The sequence below is a fragment of the Stylophora pistillata genome, chromosome 12 (genome assembly GCF_964205215.1).
Source record: "Stylophora pistillata chromosome 12, jaStyPist1.2, whole genome shotgun sequence".
Lineage (NCBI taxonomy): Eukaryota > Metazoa > Cnidaria > Anthozoa > Scleractinia > Pocilloporidae > Stylophora > Stylophora pistillata.
Genome location: NC_142530.1, coordinates 26,678,101 through 26,696,507, shown reverse-complemented (window position 1 = coordinate 26,696,507; position 18,407 = coordinate 26,678,101). Strand labels below are relative to the sequence as shown.

Below are 18,407 nucleotides of genomic sequence, written 5' to 3'. Positions count from 1 at the left end.
GAGCCCGCGTTGATGAACGCATACCCTCTTCCGTGTTTCAATCAGTTTCTTTGAATAATTGTTTTATTAAAAAAAAAAAAACGCCCCCAAGATATTAGACAAATCTTCTCGACTGTATTTCGTGAGAAGAGACCGGATATTACGATGTACAGATATTAGATTATGGTAAATTGGCTGATATACCATAATGGCTAAAAGTCTTGAATATCCAATGATCCAGTTTTTAATAATAACCAATAACTAACTAATAATAATAACTAAGCGCACGTCTGAGCCCGCATTTCGTACCGCACGTCTCTTTTCATTCCTGTTGGTTTGAATCAGGGTAAAAGAGTGTTTGAATCAGACTGATCGTGAACTGTATCAGAAGAGAAACTACGATACCCTGAGACGATTTCATGTTAGTTACTAACTCCAATCTGATATTTAGCCTGCATGACCTGTTAAGAAGAACAACTTCAAGGCACCTTTTGGGTATTTCTCGAGATTTATTTCATCCAGTTCGAGGGAAAATGTCTTACAACGCCGTGGAAACACTGGATTCGCCCGAGTTCAAAAATGTTCTCTCTCCAGAATTACTCACTGTTGCAGAACCATTTCTACAGAACGGATACGACGTTAGAATAGTCGGTGGAGCAGTTCGCGACATTCTTTTGGGAATACAACCGAAGGACGTTGACCTTGGAACAAATGCTACCCCGGAAAAGATGATTCACTTGTTCAAACAACACAATATACATTTCATTGAGACCGGCCTAAGCCACGGAACTATCACAGCTCATGTTAACAAGCAAGATTTTGAAGTGACGACTTTGCGAACTGATGCTGAAACGGATGGTAGACATGCAAAAGTAGATTTTACCCAAAACTGGAAATTAGATGCAGAGAGGCGAGACCTTACTTTTAATGCCATGAGTTTGGGACTAGACGGTAGTTTGTATGACTATTTTGGCGGAAGGGAAGATCTGTTCAACCGTCGTGTCAGATTTGTAGGCGATCCACAGTTGCGAATAAAGGAGGATTACCTACGAATTCTGAGATATTTTCGTTTTTATGGAAGAATAGCTTTAAAAGAAGACAACCATGACCAAACAACCTTGAATGCCATACGGCAATGCGCAGAGGGATTGAAAAAGATTGCTGTTGAACGAATTTGGATAGAAGTCTCAAAAATTTTGACTGGAAATTACACACCAAGTATTTTGCGCCATATGTATGAGCTTAATGTTTCTCAGTGCATTGGTGAGTGATACATAGATACATACTGGAAGAAAGTGTACAGGCTGGGAAAGGTGCCGTGGGTCAGTAGTTAGTGCAGGGTGTATTGCCCTTTGCAGATTAGACATTTAGATTTAGATCTAGATTTAGTGCACTGAATGCGTGTTTGAGAGGTTTGAGGTTGTGCCTAGACCAGGTTACTGTGTTGTGTCACTGAGCAAGACACTCAACTCTCACATTGTCCCTCTCCGCCCAGAAATATACATGGCTACAATCAAACTGCCAGGAAACTTTAAAGAATTCCCAACAGCCTGGGGCTATGTCCTATCAAAGTGAAAGAGCGATACTCCTGGTTCTCTCTGCTGAATGTAGGATAAGTTTGTGCTAGATGGGTTGTGAGGCTAATACAGGGACCAGGTCAAGTGGAAAGTTAAATGTAGAGTAAAAAAAAAAAAAAAAAATCAGTGACAGATACTTGCATGTCTTTCTAGTATCCATTTGGAGTCTTTAGTACTTATTCCAGTCTTCTTACCTCCCTACCTTCCTTTCCCCATAGAGGACTGAGCCTATACCCCTCTGGCATTAACACATTTAACACCGCAAAATCTTTTTTTCTTTTAGTGCTGTGAAGTACTTATTTGAATAAGAAAAAGTTAAAATGGTAAAAATACAAAAATTGCACATAAAATCTATCTTGAGCTGAGGTCTAGATACTGCTACTGGTGATTAAGGACAATTCACCAAAGTGGAGGTGGCTAGTGATGAATATTTACCTTGCGGCAAAGTTGTGAGGAAAATACCCACTGCTAACCACTAACATTGAGTATACACTAAAGCAGTGAGACAATATAATACAAAAAGACAATTTTTACCTCTTTGGCTGCAATGATTACAATACTTTTCAGGTGCAACTTCTGCACCCATTGCTCAGAGGTGAATAGCAAGGGATATTCAGAGTTTGAGAAGCCAATCAGAGCACACCTGGGATGCTTTCCACTGTTTTAGTATATAGTTGTTGATTAGGGTATAGACCATGCTAAACCACTGTTGATTTGTTTTTTTACTGTGATAGCAACATAACTACCAATTATGGTAAAAAGCTGTTTTTTCCATATCAATAAATGTAAACTAAAAGTAGGTGTTGGTGTCTAATTTCAGGTTTGCCTACTTATTCTAAAGAGAGCATGCAGGAGTTGAGAAGGGCATGGAGGGAACATAACATCCATCCACTTCAACCTGAAACTCTACTTTGTTCCCTTGTCAACAATGCACAGGAGGCTGAAGACCTTGCAAGGCAGTGGAAACTTTCTAATGCAGAGAAAGCCTTGGGCAAATTTGTAACTGAACACAGAATACCCAAGCCTCACGAGCATGTTCTTAAGCCATACCAAGACATAATAGTATCAGCACCTAATGAGAAAGTAAGAAGTTTGATTAAAAGTCATGTTTTGGAACTCTTACACTACCAGGGAAAACATGATCATGCACAGGAAATAAACACATGGTGCATTCCAGTGTTTCCCATTACTGGTGGACACTTGAAGAAGCTGGGAGTCAAGCCTGGACCAGAGTTTGGAAAAATCCTTGGAAAGCTAAAAGAGATCTGGAAGGAAAGTTATTATACTGCTAGTGAAGCAGATTTGCTAGAGAAGGCTAAATCGCTTAAAACAGGATAATTATTGATCACTTGTTGGTCAGTTATCAAGCACGAATTAATATCAATCACTGTATGTAAAGATGGTTAGGGACCTAAATTCAATTGTGATCTTGCTCCGATTCTGAACATTTCATCAGAGTTTTTCTGGCATTTCTAGTCATGTAGAAATGACTAATCTTTTAACTGAGATAATGATTGAAAACCTATGATTGAACACGAACATTTTTGGTATTTGATAACTATGGAAAGTGAATTTCTTTGAGAGATCAAAGCATTTTACATGGCCCTCACTGATAATATTTTTATGACTGAAGTGGCTGTTTTAAAATTTGTGTATGAATTCAGACTTGTACATAGTTGTCTTCATGTTTCTATGTATGTGCAATTTGAAATGATAAGAGAGTACATCACAAATTAAAATGAAGTTGAAAGTTGAGACCCTCCCCGCACATCTCATGTAAAAGAGTAGCATTGCCTCTATTTTCTGTCCTAACATCAGTAATTGTCAAAGAAAGTTAGCGTTGCTGTTTAACACTTTTAATTTCTAGGGGAAGGAGGGGTTGGGCTCTTCTGAGTAAGAATTTGTTTTTGATGTAAACCCTAGCCTTGAGGAATATTTTGTACATTCATGTTTGTTCTTAAATCTCAGCCCATTCATGGTCCACAAGTATTTACCTGAATCTTGAAATCTTTGGTTCCTAAACCATCAAAGAAAATGTCCCCCATACCTTCCCCTTAACTGACACAAATTTTGCAAAATAAAGACTAATATTTGGAAAGCTACATAACTTTATTCTGACACATTGGTTACAAGATTTTTATCTCTGTTTGTTTTAATAATATTTCAAGGAGAGCGTGATTTGAAATTGTGGTTTATGATTTGGAGTAGCTTGTAATCAAATTTGTGGAACCAACAATGAAAACCTCGCGTGACAGAGTTCAATTTGTACATCCCAGACAAGTTATTGCTTTCCTCAAATAGAGATGACGCATGTGTCACGTGATAAGGTTTTACTCTCACCGTCACTCACAACCAGGAGCGGCTGCTAAATTCTTAAGGGTGTTGAACTTCGTAGACCGAAGGTGTAGTGTGTGATCAGTTCATGTTCTGATAGACTTGCTTCAAGTTTTAAAGGCAAAAAGTTTGCCAAAATGTCAAGTGCGAAGGAAAAGCAATTGGGGTTACACAAAGTGATCATGGTTGGAAGTGGTGGGGTTGGAAAGTCAGCTCTTACTCTGCAGTTTATGTATGACGAGGTGGGTGATAAGAGCGCTCAGACTTGACTGTCTTCAGAAGCAGCTATTCCACAGTTTATTTTATAGTGAGTGATTCATGTTTGCCCTGTTAGTGGATAATACTTTTAACCATAATTTGGAATTTTTTTATTTTGAGGGAGTGGAACAGAATTTTCTCGTATGCCCATCAAGCTAGTGGATAATTGAAATTTATTTTGTCATAATTTATTTCAGTTTGTTGAAGACTACGAGCCTACCAAAGCTGACAGCTATAGGAAAAAGGTTGTTTTAGACGGAGAAGAGTGTCAAATAGATATTTTAGACACGGCAGGACAGGAAGATTATGCCGCTATACGCGACAATTATTTTCGGAGTGGGGAAGGATTTCTCTGCGTGTTCTCAATCACTGAACCCGAGTCATTTGAAGCAACATCGGAATTTAGAGAGCAGATTCTTCGCGTTAAGGGAGACGACGAACATATACCTTTCTTGCTGGTTGGAAACAAGGCTGACTTAGAAGATAAACGGCAAGTAACAGCTGACGAAGCTCAATCGAAGGCGAAGGAGTGGAACGTAGCTTTTGTCGAAACTTCAGCTAAAACAAAAGCGAACGTTGACAAAGTATTCTTTGATCTTATGAGGGAAATTAAATCGCGGAAAGAAGACGGTTTGAAACCAGTTAAGGACAGTAAAAGAAAAAAGAAAAAGAAATGTGAAATTCTGTAAATCTGTGGCCTACTTACTCGAAATATTGCAAAATATTATATGCGAACTTTGTATCTGTGATCCCGTTCTTTATGCACTCCCTTATGGATTGCGGAAACTTTCATTTTCTTCCTTATTGAGATACTGTTACGTTTTCTTCCTAGTAATTTACGAGCTTATACCTCCAAGGAGAATGTTTTGATGTTATGTATCACACTGAATACATTTATTTTAAAAAGCAATTTACCAAGATACATGTTTAAATTTCTAAGTGACCATTACATATTTTCTCCTCTTACATAGGAGGGTTACGAAATTAGGTATGATTTGACTTGACAGCTTTGATCATCATCCTGTATTCTCTAAGTAAAATTTCAGAATATTACTGTTATTTCTAAGGAAAAGTAACAAATTGGAAGAGCTTGAGCTGAGGTTACAATGAATTTGAAGACAGTTATCAATAATTGTCACAAAGTGTTTATAAATAACAGTGACACGTAAATAATTTATGTTTCTTGAATTGTACATTAAAATTATTGACTCAAGCTATTTTAGTTTTTTGACACAGACCACTTTATTTCATTTATCTTACTGTTGCAACTGAATCATGGCATGTTATAGGAATTAAATCACTGTTGTTTTAGTGTAAAATCAATTTTCTTGACTCTGCTCCACTTGCATTTGTAGATTTACTCAGGTGACATTTTACTGTCCCATGGTATGGTCAATTCTAGGAAGTGACCATACCATAAGATAAATTGCAGTATTTTATTTCTTATGTATTCACTAGAGTAAAAAATGAGAATCTTTTACACTGTATACAATGTTAATTGTGATGATTTTAATAAAAGTAAGGATAATGATGATGAGTCTCTATATAGGGGGCTCACATCACTGAAAAGGCGTATTCTGCAAGGCCTTGTAAAATAAGTTTAAAACATAAAATGATAAAATACACCAAATGTGTTCATAATAGTTGCTTAATTACATAATTGATTGAAAAAACTAATTGCAGAGGCTAAAAAATCTCAAAACTGACTTAACTGAATGTAGTTTTTCACTCTTTACTTAAAAACAAGGAGAGTTGACTTCTGTTAAAGGACATGCCAATACAGCTGACCTTACTCTAATTGGTTGAGGTTTGTGGTTTACAGTCTTGCTAAAATTACCCCATGCAAGGTGATTATAATTCCAAAGCAGTAATTCCACTTTTTAATGTGTCTGAAGAAGCAAAGATAATTCTTAAAAGTTGCCCTGATAATCACATGCTCAGTGAGTGCGCTTCCACAGCATTCATATCATTTGAAAGTATTCTTTGCATGTGGGTCCAGTCTGGAAGGAAACAGTCAACTATGTTTCACCTGTAGTCTGTACTCTTGAGCCAGGTGCCACCAGCCTCAGCTATTTGCAGATCTCATTCTTTTCCTGGACAATGATATTAATAAAGTTTATTGAATCTGCGTGGTAAACACTTGATGATCTAGTTATGAAGGACAGAGTAATGCGTGTGAACAGCATGCACAATATTGTTTGCAGTAAGAACTCCGTTATGTTGGATACAAGTGGCTTATTTCTTTAACTTCTATTCAAGTTTAAATTTACGTTTACAAGATACAAGGTTCACAAAGCAAAGTCCCTCACTGGTATGAACTGGGCTTCCTGAACTTTATGTCCATAGATGCTAAAATAATTGTGGTATTTAAGAGATAATTAAAGCTTGCGTGCAGTTCAATTTCTTTAGCCGTCAAATCTGATGTTGTATTAGCAGCCCAATTAAACATCCATTTCAACACAGAAAATGTCTGTTTAGTCAGAATTTAATAGTTGGTTATCATACATGGTTGTGAAAATGTGCCAAGCGACTGAAGCAATTGTTGAGAACTACCAAATCACAGATCCCTCATCAGACAAGTGGCCACCATAAAACAAAGTTAAGGGAAGAATAGAAGCAGGCTAATTCACAAGCTTGAAAGTAACACTTTCACTTTTCTTTCATCCAGCCTACCCTTTTAGAAGTCTAACCTCCTCAGTTAGTTCAATGTTTGTTTCCTCTTGCACTGGGCAATACTGTAGAGTATGATGTCTATGTCACTTAATTGTTGTGCATGCATGATTGAATCTGTGGTCCAGCCATAAAATAAGGAAGGCGAACAAAAGAGACTAGAAGTGTTATTTTGTAGCACCGCTTGGTAACAAGTTCAAAAAACCCAAAATAAGCAATACAGCTACAAGGTACTGAAGAAACAAATTAATAACCAGTTAAACTTTTTATTGCCTTATAAAGCCCTGCAGTGGTCAGACATGTTAACAAGTCAACCAGCGTAAAACATGCTGCTTACAATGGTAACATGATAGTTTGGTTGGTAGAAAAATTACATACTGATGAGAAGACGACAACTTCTCTTCTAGCAAGATAATTAGCAGTTGCTTCTTAAAAATAAAATTATATCATATTATATACAAGTCTCTGATAGAGTGTAGTGTTGATGACATCTCCTGATGTAGCACCAGTATTCTTTAGGTTGTTAAGCGAAAAAAAAAAAAAAAAAGAAAAACCATTTGCCAAATTCTTTATCACCATCCTTGATAAGACTCCACACCATGCTGTGGACTGGATCCTCTGTTTCCAGCAGTAACAGGAAGGTGATCATAATGGGAATCACTGTAATCAAAGACTTCGCGCTTTTGAGTAAAACTTTCTGAGTAACGTTCTCTGTAAAGATAAGGTGCCGACTCCTCCCTGTATGATCGTGTGGAGGAGTTATTGTAATCTTTGTTACTACCGGTAGCGCCCTCTCCATAACTGTAATGTCTAAACTTATCAGAAAAGGAACATCTTTCTTGATCTGTAGGAGGAGACAACTGTTCATAATGCACAGTGGACTGTGAATACCTATTTCCCCTGCTGTTATCACTATTTTCCCTTGAATACGGATGAGGATAATCATCCACAGAAGCACTGTGAGAATTGTTGCTTGATCCTCCTGGATAGTCCCTTGGGTAATCACGATAATATGAATCCTGCAAGAAAGAAGACTTAGGGTTGTCTTCAGTATATGAATACTGGTGTGCTTCTTCTCGATCATAGAACACATGTTCATCTCTTGTGGAATACCCATCAGCAGAAGTTTCTTCTGTCTCCATTTCAACTGTCTCGATGCTCTGTCTGCGAAGAATTGTTGAAGACTCGAGTGATTCTAATGATCTCTCTTCTTGCTCCCCCGTTACTGATAGTGTAGGAAGACTGTTGGAATTTTCTAGGCTGTCAGCAACAGATCCTCTCCTTGTTTGTTTTGCTAAGCCTGCATCCTCAGCTACTTTCCCTTCTCCTTTGCGTCTGCGTTTCTTACTCCACATCTCATGACAGTCCTGCCATGTTGGTAGGCTTAAAGAACAGAAAATATGAATGAAAATTAAATTACTTCATTCCATACTAAGTACAAAAACCAGTTACCTTTATTAAAAGAATAATTAATAAGGAAGCTAGTGAGAGAAAACACTTTCAATGCATGCCTGTGGATTTCTTGGTCTAGTAAGATATCTTTGTTGATCCCTGATAGTAGCACCCAAAGATAGAATAATACCTTGGTGGGCTGATGTTCTCACAAACAACATCCTTCAGAAAGGGATGCTGTAGGGATTCTTCTGCTGTGATCCTCTTCGAAGGATCCAGTGTCAACATGCGGTCAAACAGGTCCAATGCATCAGCTGGCATACTAAAAGACAAACTAGATGTGTCCCTTAATACTGAAGTGAAAGTTAAGAGTAGAAAAGCTCAAATGTGTCTTTTTCAACTGAAAAAGACAACGCATGATATGACAAGAAATCAAAGTGCAACTGACAAGCTTTTTTTTTCATTTATGGCGCAACACTGAAATGATCACAGAAGGAAAAGAACAGATTGAGATGTTGTCTGAGAGCAAAGCAGAGAGGAGGGCCGCTGAAATAAGAAACTTAAGGGTTGAAAGGACATGGCAGAAGATATTCATTACATTTACTTGATAGGAAGATAAACTGTAAACAATAACTTCAAAATTCTCGAGGCAGCATTCAACACACAGGAATTTTATCGCAGGTGACTTACAAAGAAAATTCATCTTTCACTCTTCTGCGGTACTGTTTCTTGGGCTTCATTGTGTGAAAGTGTGGCAAATGAATGACATCAGGCCATACTGCCGGTGTTGGTGTTCCACAGATACGGCTTCACATTGAAAGAAACAAATTCTAGTTGCTGGTATCACAAACAATACCTCAAAAATATGAGAATTACTTTATGTGTTCATTAAATATTTTTGGAATTGATCTCACACAACCAATATTTCATTACTTTTTACCTAATCTTAAGTCACAGGTTGCAAAGTGCTTTCTAAGATTATTCACATGCAAAAACTAACAAAAACATTCATTAATTTGGTTTCTCGATCTAATAATTCTCATAAACTGTATCATTCCATTAATTTATAATTTTAATTAAATCAAGAAGCCCTTTCCTATCTTTTTGGTAACAATATATAGTTGGAAGCAAAGAAAGTCTTGAAGTAAAGAAGTTTTAAATTCTTTAGATTGGTGGTGGCATATTTCATATAGGGGTAAGGGGTGGAATTTTGTCCACAGAAGTGGAAACAGCTACAGTGCATGTCTTGATCTACTTGTCGCAAACGGCAGGTTAAACAATGTGTGTTTCTCTCCTCACCTGATTAGTTCAAGCTGACCTATCTCCTGTAATGCAGGAAATATTGGTTTCTTGGTGAATAGTTCCCCCAGTATACACCTGAGAAAGAGAAACAAAAAGTGAAAGCAAGAAGTTAGATAAATATGACAATTAATAATAGTAAAGGAGTACAAGAGTGCTCCAGGAGAGTGACTTGGTTCAATAGTGGTCAATCTATGTAAAAACTGTACCAAACCTTATCCAGTTATGTAATGAAATTAGATGGCATATCTAAGTATTTTCTACATACCCCACACTCCAGATGTCTATGCCAGGCCCATAGCGTTCTTCTCCCAGTAACAGTTCTGGTGGTCTGTACCACAATGTGATGACCTTATTTGTGTATGGCCTCCTAAATACAACAAAAGTTTCAAATTAAAGAAAAAAATTTATTATATTCAGAAATGTATCAAAAAAAATGTCTATTAATACTAGTAATTTTTACACCAGTGCCAAAACAAAAACCACTATGGATACCTTATTGTGTTTATATACTTTTCAATTCTAAAAGATTGCAATTTGCTTGACTTGGATCTATCCATTCAATTAGTGTTTCCTCGATGAAACATAAATGTTTATCATCTCGCAAACGCATTTTAATTGCTAAAAATAAATCTATTTTGTTGTTGTTTTTGTTAATATTATCTTCCTTATGAAATAATTTGAATTTTGATGGCTAGTCAGGCAACTGAAAGGTAATAGTTTATTTTTAAGGAATGCCATGCAAAGTTAGTATTACATGATAGGAGAGCGGCTATGTTCTTGTCAACTGCTTATATCATTTTATATTTTAACACCAAATTCTTTGTCTATTGGGTGGACATCAGTAGAGACAACTTATCTTAGGTAAGAAAGGGGTAACATTGCATAATATGACTGCACCTTTCATCTGCCTCGTACAATCTTGCTAATCCAAAATCAGCCAGCTTTAATTCTCCTCTGCAAAGACACAGACATTTTCAATTCACAATGTAGACTAACAAGTTTAAGTTCATAAATAAATAAAGGGGGTACATTTCTGTGGTGTTGCATAAGTGGCGAATATTTCAAGATAATTTGATTTTATCAATCGAGTTGCTACTGCAAATTGGCGAGTTGAAAAGAGTTTCTAAGGCTGACATTTTGAGTGTTAACCATTCTTTCTGACAAAGGGCTGACACTCAAAATGTGGGCTTGAGAAACTCTTTACTGTGGCCAATTTACATAATCAGCTAAATTGATAAATCCAAACTATCAGTTATTGTAAGTTCATAAATGACGGGTTACCTTAATTCAATAGGAGAATTTTCAAAAGTGTTAAGCCAAACTTGGTCACATTTTTTGTGCTTTTTAAAATTTAATTTTTTTCAATCTCATTCATCAATTGCTCACCTCACACAAGGTGATTAGCACGAGATAAGACACAACCCTCCACCAATAAGAGCACACGCATCTCTATAACCACCCAAACAATAGTCCTTTTTACAGTTCCAGGTGTCATATTGGATTTGTAACCGTGCAAACATAATGGCGAGGCTAGTGTTGAGTGGCATTACTAGTCTTAGAGAGATTACAGTAAAATGTGGCAGCACTCTGTTGTTTTCATCAAGATATTTTGACAATGAATGACACTTTCCCTATGCAGGATACCGTGTCTTTTTCTTCGAAAAGAGGAAGACACTGTGCCACCTTTAATTGTGTTACTAGCTATTAAGATGCTAAAGGCAATCCAACAGGCCTCTATTTCTTCTCGTTTCCGAAGGACGTCCAGCGGTGAAACTGGTAGGGCAATCTCATGAAGCGCCAGCATGGAAAGGACAGATTCTTCATCAAAAAATAAACTTTTTTATGCTCAGAACATTTAAAAAAAGAAGACATCCATGTGACTTTTGTGTGGAAACAACAAGGTAATTGTAAAGCTGAATGAAATTCATCTCACATAAATTACGGAGATCACTTGACCAACCAAGGGCTGAAATCCTTACCATAGTTACTTCCTATTTAAAGTTACTCTGGTTTTGTTCTAGGTCCTGGACATCTGCAAGAAGCTCTCCGTTTTCTCCACCACTCGATGGAAGGATGTGTCACATCAGCAAAGCATAAACTTTCGACACTAAGTCCGCCCACTGATTCTGAGATCTTTTGTTTTGAGTTTCTGGTTATCATCTAAAGATGAAATTTCTATATTGCTGTATTTAAGAACCATTTTGAAGGAAGAACTCGCATTAAAAGTGCATTAGAACGCAAAACATCAGCAGATCAGTTGTTTGGAAGAACCGCCAGGTCAACACTAGCCTCACTATCATGTTTGCGTGGTTACAAATCAAATATGGTGCCTGGAACTGTAAAAAGGGCTATTACACTATTCAATTCAAGTTAACTCGTCATAATAATAAACAAAGTAAAATAGAACCAAGAGTAAGTAAAAAAGCCCACCAGCCTGCCACATAAAAGAAAATGTCGAAAGATACTATACATACTTGTTGCTCAGCAAAATATTGGAGCATTTAATATCTCGGTGAAGAAAATTTTTGCGATGACAGTAACTGAGGCCATCTAAAAGCTGTTTTGTGAAGGACTTGATGTGATCTTCCGTAAAATGAACCAAGCCAGATTCCAGTACACCCATCAGATCATGATCCAGGTATTCAAACACAAGATAAAACCCACCTGACATCAAGCAATAGATAAATCATTGGCATCATAAATTCAGTAAAAAGTTATTAACATTGTCACAATTCCATTCTTTTGAAACATTTATATTTTGCATAGAATGTGTACTGAATGAAGGAGAAAAGCTAATCACCAGAATCAATATCTCACTCACCTTTATCTTTTCGGAAATCAAGAGCATTTGGTTTGTCTGTAACAATTTCTTTCAAGTTCACAATATTGTGATGATTCAGCTGCCGAAGGATTTTGATCTCTCTCACTGCTGTAATAGGAAAACCTTCCTTCTCATTGTCAGTGCGTACTTTTTTCAGGGCAACCAGTTCCCCTGTTCATATAACAAGAACATTTCCTTAAATCCCATGATTAGCAGACTGGACTCAATTTTTATTTGGTTTATAGGCTTCAAGTTGAGATGAAATTGGGCCAATTAACCTCCAATTCTAGATTTGTGTTTACCTATGTTAAAGACCTATGATAATTTGACCCAAAATGAAAAAAAAAATGGACTTGAACATTTATGTGATTAGCCAATCAAATGTTCAAAATTTCTTGGCTTATATCATGAGTATGGTAACTTAGTCCAATAATTTACAACAAAGTTTAACTTTAGTATGAAAACAGTCAAGAAAAGTGGAGACTGGTTCACATTTAAGAGAAAACAGTTTTCACTGAGTGTTACATCCACGCATAAATACCTGTTATCTTGTCCTTTGCTTTATAAACTTGCCCATATGTTCCTTCTCCAACTTGATCAATGATCTGAAACATGTCAACACACCTTTCTCCCCATTCACTCTCAGCTGGAGTCTTTGGAGTGGTATCTGGTGTTGACAGTGGTGTTTCACTCTGACTGCTTGGCCCTGAAACTGAGGGCAATCCAGAGCCATCTGTATCCTTTAAAGGGCGTAATGGAGGAAAGGAATGCTGTGAAGACTTGGGAGATTCAGGAAGTTTTCCTCCTGGGGAGCGTGGCGAGTAAGAAGTAGGAGATTCACCTGGAGTACCAGGAAGTTCTGGTGGTAAAGGTAGTGGTGGTAAAGTAGGGGCAGGAGGAGGAGGTGGCCTCTCTTCATCTGGAGGTAAAGGAGGTGGCTCCTCGCTAGGAAGAGGTGGTGGCACTGGCTCATTCAAAGGAGGAAGTGGAAGAGCTGGTATTGATTCACTTTGAGTTGGCTTTTTAGTTTCTTCACATTCTGTTTTAACTCTAGATGAAGTCAAATTCGCTCCCTTTGCAGGACCATTCACTGGAGAATCTTTTGCACTAGGTTCTAAATTTTGTTTTGATTTGTTGATGACATCCTTCACTGAATTCTTGCTCACTCCATCTACAGTATCAGCTCTGCCTTTGTCCTTAAATAAATAATCCTTGTTAGTCAAAAGTTTGTCTCTTGTGTCTCGGTTTACAGACTTGTCATCTGCTTTCCTTATGGTGTCATTTCTCGAAGAACTTGACCTCTGCCATGAGGCATTTTTGCTTCCAGACTTAAGACCTGATTGATGAACATTTGGGCTTCGAGGTGAACAGCGTCGCTGGGTCCTCTTTGGAGGTGTGCGACTTCTAATATTGGAGCGTGCCGGTGGAGGTGGTGACAAAGACCTGCTGCGTGGTCTGTTAGGGTTCCTCTGATTTTTCCTATTCCTTAACCCTGAATTCCTGAAGGGTGGTGATGGTGAATGACGTCCATATGGTGAGGGTGTTCGTCTCCTGCTGTAGGGCATGTAAGACCTGCCTCGGCTGTCATATGGTGAGAATTGTCCTATAGGTGAGCGATATGGAGATCTCTCTTGAGATCTGAACGTCTCCATGGGTGACCTCCCCCGTGATCCATAAGGAGGAGGTGATGGTGATCTTGATCTATGGCTGTAAGGAGATCTTGACCAAACTTTCATCATTGGACTCCTACTTGGTGACTTAGGTCTGTAAGCTCTTGGAACATGAGGCGATTCAGAGCCTCGCCGCTTTGATACAGTACGCATAGGGGAGTAGTGCCCGATTGTATCCCTGTTCGACAGCATTTTTGGAGATGGTGTCACGTCTTTCCATTTCGACCTGGAAACTGGCGACAAAGCGCCTCCCTCCATTAGCGGAAGATTCATGGGCGACTTGCCATGTTTCTTACGTTTTTTGCTTGATCCTTGTACTGTGCTATCCTTTCTCGACTTCTTTCGTTTGACACTAGGTTTTGATTTTTTCGACGCAACGGGCGAGGGGCTCCGTGAGATTGAGCTGTACCTTTGAACAGGCAACTGTTCGGTTTCTTCTGAAGCGGAGGAAATATCTTCGTATTGTTCCTTTAGCTTTTCAACTGAGGCCTCAGTTTTAGGGCGTTTTCTATGTTTCTTTTGCTTATGGGATGACTTTTTTCCTTTGCTATAGTTTCGAGCAGAAGGGCTCAATTCCTTCTCATTACGAGAACTGGGCATCTTGATGAGAAGTTTGGGCTGAAATGCCACTACATTGTTCACTTAATTGAGAACTAAACCGGCAAAACAAAAGAAATATGAACTGCAATATATATCTTTTATAAGGAACGCATTTTCGTGAAACAGGGAGCGAGATGAAATTGGATTGTGGTAATGATGTTTTGCTCTGTCGCCGGCGCCATTTTGGATTGTGGAGGCATTCAGGCAAATTATTTTGCGCATGTGTCCCACGCATAAATTATGTTAATTCGAACTTCGAACATGGCGGATGTGATGGACGAACAGGAAGAGGTGTTTCAGGATATGGAATATACAGATATGGACTACAGAAAGATGAGACAAAGTCAGGAAGCGGTAATATATATCTTAATGGTGCATTAAAAACTAATTCCTAAATTTGGTTGATCTAAGAAAGTTGGACAAATTCTCAAAGTCATAATTTCCAATTTCCCTCGTTCCTGACGTTCCAAATGCCCTTGGAGGTGGAAACCCGGCTATTACCCTGGCTGATGGGACATCTCTATGCTGAGAGGAGATTTCTTACGTTTTCAAAGGCTCCCTCAGAATGATGGTTCGCTTTTATGTGGCTCTATATTCTGAGGGCTCAGTATCAGTATTTCTACACCCAGCCGATTTCTCTTCAGTTGGCCCGTTTGTTCTCGCTCTTTTCCTTTTTCTCTTTCTGTTTTCCCGCATTTTCCCATCATTTCCAAGAGTACATTTTCAGGGTAAGTAGCTTTGGTACGTTATAAATTTAGTATTTGCATTTCACAGACGGGTTATCTGATGGCTCAGGACTGCAATTACATTATGATCATCTGATGCTAAGAAAAAATATGCAAGGACTAATTCCCTTAAATATTCCTATTTCCATCGAATAGTAGATTCTTGGAATATGTTGCCTGTCGACATTCGCACTGCAAATTGTTCTGGGAATTTTAAATTTAAAAGTGAAGAAGTTTCTTACGGCTAAATCATGATTTTATTTTTCTTTATTACAACATAGTATCTCATTCGTACTATATATATAGGGTGATCTGCTGTTACATGGGGTCTGGGACTCTTTTGCAGATTCTCCTTCTGGCATTCTTTTTTTAATTAATTAACTGTATCATACCTGCACCTGTGTATTTCTGCCATTAAATTGCTATAAATAAATAAAAATAAATGCAATTGCAGTGAGTTATATTATTTTGATGCACTTTTCAATAACAATCAAATCATGATGTTGGCGATACAGAATTGAAATTTCGATCGTTTTATGCTGCAGTCAAACGTATTTCAGACCTGTTTTCCGACCTCTTTCCTGAAATTTGATCAGAGGACTTCAACCCTTTCTTCTTTTTGCTTTTAGATGTCTGCTACAGTAATGACTAAAAGGAAAATGAAGCAAAATACCATGTTTGGCTCTTTATCTCAGAATTTGCATCTTAATGAAGGGTGCCTTGGAATAAAAATGTTAATTTTTTTTTTTAAGGCTGGGTACCGTGAGGGTATGGAATCTGGAAAGGAAGCCAGTTTACAACAAGGTTTCAATGAAGGATTTATTTTTGGAGCCAGTGTTTCAAGGGAATGGGCAAAGCTTAGAGGAGTCTTGAGGTAAATCATGTCCATACATATCCTTAACAATATCCTTAAGTTGCTCTACATCTTCACTTTACTCATTCTTGTTATTCGTACAACAGTGCTCTGATGTTATTTGCGAGTTCAAATTATGTGCAAGATCCTCATCCAAACATCACAAATGAAATCACAGAACTACTTGCAGTGGTCTGCCAAATGGAGAAGGAAGCTTTAAGTGCACAAACTATGCAAGATCCTATACTGGACCAAATGAACCCACAAGGTCAATGTTCTTTGAAAAGTTCAGAAACTGGAGGTGCCTCTCTTACTCATCACAAAGTGGGAACTATGAACAGAACTGTAAATGAACATGAATTATTGGCAGCATTTGAAATGCTTGGTACACAGGATGGCATTACTAATGGTATAATAAAAGATTTAAGAAGTAGATGTAAGCAAAGTAAAGACAGTGAAGGAGAAGGATGTTCCCAAGACTTGGTTATGCCTGAAAAATCCTTCAACTGTAACCAGCCTCTAGTGGAGACATCTAAGATCAAACGTAATGACATGGAACATTTGTGGACTAAGATTGTCTCATTAGCTGATAGAATTGGTGTCAATAAACAAAAAACACTTGATTTGAAAAACATTTAATAAGCTTTCTCAATAAAAATAATATTGATATTCTCGTATTTTTCGAGTAATGGCATGAAATCAAACACCTTGTAAAGTGTTCATCTTTGAAAACCCATTCACAAGCAGTTCAATGCTGTGTCTGGCTGGTTTGATCTGTTTAAAACTCAGAGAAAACAGAAAAGCCAGCTGGACCAATACTCATGGTCTTAAAATACCTCAGGAAAATTTGCTACCTTTCTATAGTCAAGAAATGGATAGATATTCTAGTCTTCTCGGATAAGGACGAATAAACCGTTGGCCCCGTCTCCTGCAGGGTTAGGGGTAGGAGATGTTAATTTCCCCATGCATGAGATTACTGTGTGGTGGATGTCCTCCCTTGGGTGGGATGGGTGGTGTTGGCCCCGAAAAGCCCCTATGGGGAGCGGTCATATCTATGTATGTATGTAAATGTAAAAATGTAAAAAACCTGATCTTTGAATCGCAGAGTGCTCTACAATCATATGGAGCTTTGTAAACGATTATTTAGGAAAATAAAAATTAAAACTTGATACTACAGATCTGTTTCGAAATGTATGTATGTATGTATGTATGTATGTATGTATGTATGTACCTATGTAAAGCCAAGGAACAGAGAAACACAAGCTGAATTGGACCAATAAATGCTTGAAAAGTAGTTGTTAGTGGAAAAATTTTCTTAATTCATATTTATCAAATCAAAGTGAATTTACCACATCTATACCACTGAATTTACCAAGTCTTCTTCTGCGCCGTGAGTCCTTGTGCTCTAAAAGTTTTTCCAAGTTAACTAGTCTTGCTAATCCACGTTTCATGCCCCTCCTCCCCACCCGGCGCTGTGATGCTAATGACTCCACTATTCCTTTGCGCAACTCTTCTAATTTTACACTCGCAGCAGTATGTACCGAGCATTTCAAGTGTAGCTTTATTCCATCTATGCTTTTTAGACAATAAATAGTGTATATTACCTCATTTTTAATTTATTAAGATACCTTTGATTGTAAATATATATATATATATATATATATATATGTATATGTCACATTGTAATACATGTTTGCATATTTACTATCTACTATTATTTAGTATGCATGTAAATCAGTCATTTTTCAATACTTGTATTGCCAGAACTAGATAGATAGATAGTTTATTATTAACCGATTTGCAACCAAAAGTTGAATTATATGATTATTTACAAATTTTAAACATTGATAAATATGTTAAATAGACTAAATGTATTAAAACAGCAATAAGGACACTAAATATATGTTCTAAAAAATGGTTATTTAAAACCGTTCAAGCCTTAAGGCATTTAAGGTAATAAAACTATTACAAAACCTGTTCGTCTTAAAAACTGGATTCTTAGGTTAAAGGTACATGTGTTGCGAGCAGGAAGAAGTTCATGGAACTTGTTCTGTTCATTCTGTAAAACATTCTTAAATAGTTTATCAACTAGTTTCTGGCAGCGATCTGAAAGTTTAGTCAGGCCTGATTCAACCAAGGCCTCATTATATGAGCAAAGAGGAAAAATAATGCGCATAGCCCGCTTTTGAACCAATGATATTGATGATATTGAATAAACCTATCATA

General features: G+C 37.5%; 4 protein-coding genes across 5 annotated transcripts; 3 read left to right on the top strand and 1 right to left on the bottom strand.

Moving 5' to 3' along the window:
- Window positions 1–293: 293 nt before the first annotated feature.
- On the top strand, window positions 294–3,311 carry LOC111341774 (CCA tRNA nucleotidyltransferase 1, mitochondrial). Its single transcript, XM_022948786.2, has 2 exons — window positions 294–1,242; window positions 2,377–3,311. Exons 1-2 carry the CDS (start codon window positions 399–401, stop codon window positions 2,892–2,894), a joined length of 1,362 nt encoding a protein of 453 aa, XP_022804521.2. The 5' UTR covers window positions 294–398; the 3' UTR covers window positions 2,895–3,311.
- Window positions 3,312–3,919: 608 nt separating this feature from the next.
- Window positions 3,920–5,720, top strand: LOC111340829 (ras-related protein Ral-A). The gene is made up of 2 exons (XM_022947745.2): window positions 3,920–4,132; window positions 4,346–5,720. Exons 1-2 carry the CDS (start codon window positions 4,028–4,030, stop codon window positions 4,835–4,837), a joined length of 597 nt encoding a protein of 198 aa, XP_022803480.1. The 5' UTR covers window positions 3,920–4,027; the 3' UTR covers window positions 4,838–5,720.
- A 1,344-nt stretch (window positions 5,721–7,064) lies between these two features.
- LOC111340804 (uncharacterized) lies at window positions 7,065–14,603 on the bottom strand. The gene is made up of 9 exons (XM_022947716.2): window positions 12,875–14,603; window positions 12,334–12,504; window positions 11,987–12,176; window positions 10,410–10,466; window positions 9,778–9,879; window positions 9,510–9,587; window positions 8,901–9,017; window positions 8,401–8,532; window positions 7,065–8,201 (listed from the first exon to the last, which is right to left on the bottom strand). The coding sequence occupies exons 1-9, from the start codon at window positions 14,601–14,603 to the stop codon at window positions 7,391–7,393; spliced, it is 3,387 nt and encodes a 1,128-aa protein (XP_022803451.2). The 3' UTR covers window positions 7,065–7,390.
- A 196-nt stretch (window positions 14,604–14,799) lies between these two features.
- Window positions 14,800–17,355, top strand: LOC111340812 (uncharacterized). Of its 2 annotated transcripts, none has more exons than XM_022947734.2 (3): window positions 14,800–14,957; window positions 16,081–16,202; window positions 16,289–17,355. In XM_022947734.2, exons 1-3 carry the CDS (start codon window positions 14,844–14,846, stop codon window positions 16,818–16,820), a joined length of 768 nt encoding a protein of 255 aa, XP_022803469.2. In that variant the 5' UTR covers window positions 14,800–14,843; the 3' UTR covers window positions 16,821–17,355. The 2 variants fall into 2 exon arrangements, with proteins under 2 accessions (XP_022803469.2, XP_022803462.2); XM_022947727.2 differs by lacking the exon at window positions 14,800–14,957 and adding an exon at window positions 14,964–15,331.
- Window positions 17,356–18,407: the final 1,052 nt, after the last annotated feature.

Excerpts from the sequence above, each read along its gene's own strand:
- LOC111340829 (XM_022947745.2), top strand. The coding sequence starts at position 4,028 with ATGTCAAGTGCGAAGGAAAAGCAATTGGGGTTACACAAAGTGATCATG. Across the intron at positions 4,133-4,345 it reads TGCAGTTTATGTATGACGAG|TTTGTTGAAGACTACGAGCC; the intron begins GTGGGTGATAAG and ends AATTTATTTCAG.
- LOC111340804 (XM_022947716.2), bottom strand. The coding sequence starts at position 14,603 with ATGCCCAGTTCTCGTAATGAGAAGGAATTGAGCCCTTCTGCTCGAAAC. Across the intron at positions 10,467-11,986 it reads AATATTTTGCTGAGCAACAA|AGGAGAATTAAAGCTGGCTG; the intron begins GTATGTATAGTA and ends GTGTCTTTGCAG. Across the intron at positions 8,202-8,400 it reads GAGAACATCAGCCCACCAAG|CCTACCAACATGGCAGGACT; the intron begins GTATTATTCTAT and ends CTGTTCTTTAAG.
- LOC111340812 (XM_022947727.2), top strand. The coding sequence starts at position 15,185 with ATGTGGCTCTATATTCTGAGGGCTCAGTATCAGTATTTCTACACCCAG. Across the intron at positions 15,332-16,080 it reads TCCAAGAGTACATTTTCAGG|GCTGGGTACCGTGAGGGTAT; the intron begins GTAAGTAGCTTT and ends TTTTTTTTTAAG. Across the intron at positions 16,203-16,288 it reads AAGCTTAGAGGAGTCTTGAG|TGCTCTGATGTTATTTGCGA; the intron begins GTAAATCATGTC and ends TTCGTACAACAG.
- LOC111341774 (XM_022948786.2), top strand. The coding sequence starts at position 399 with ATGTTAGTTACTAACTCCAATCTGATATTTAGCCTGCATGACCTGTTA. Across the intron at positions 1,243-2,376 it reads TAATGTTTCTCAGTGCATTG|GTTTGCCTACTTATTCTAAA; the intron begins GTGAGTGATACA and ends GTCTAATTTCAG.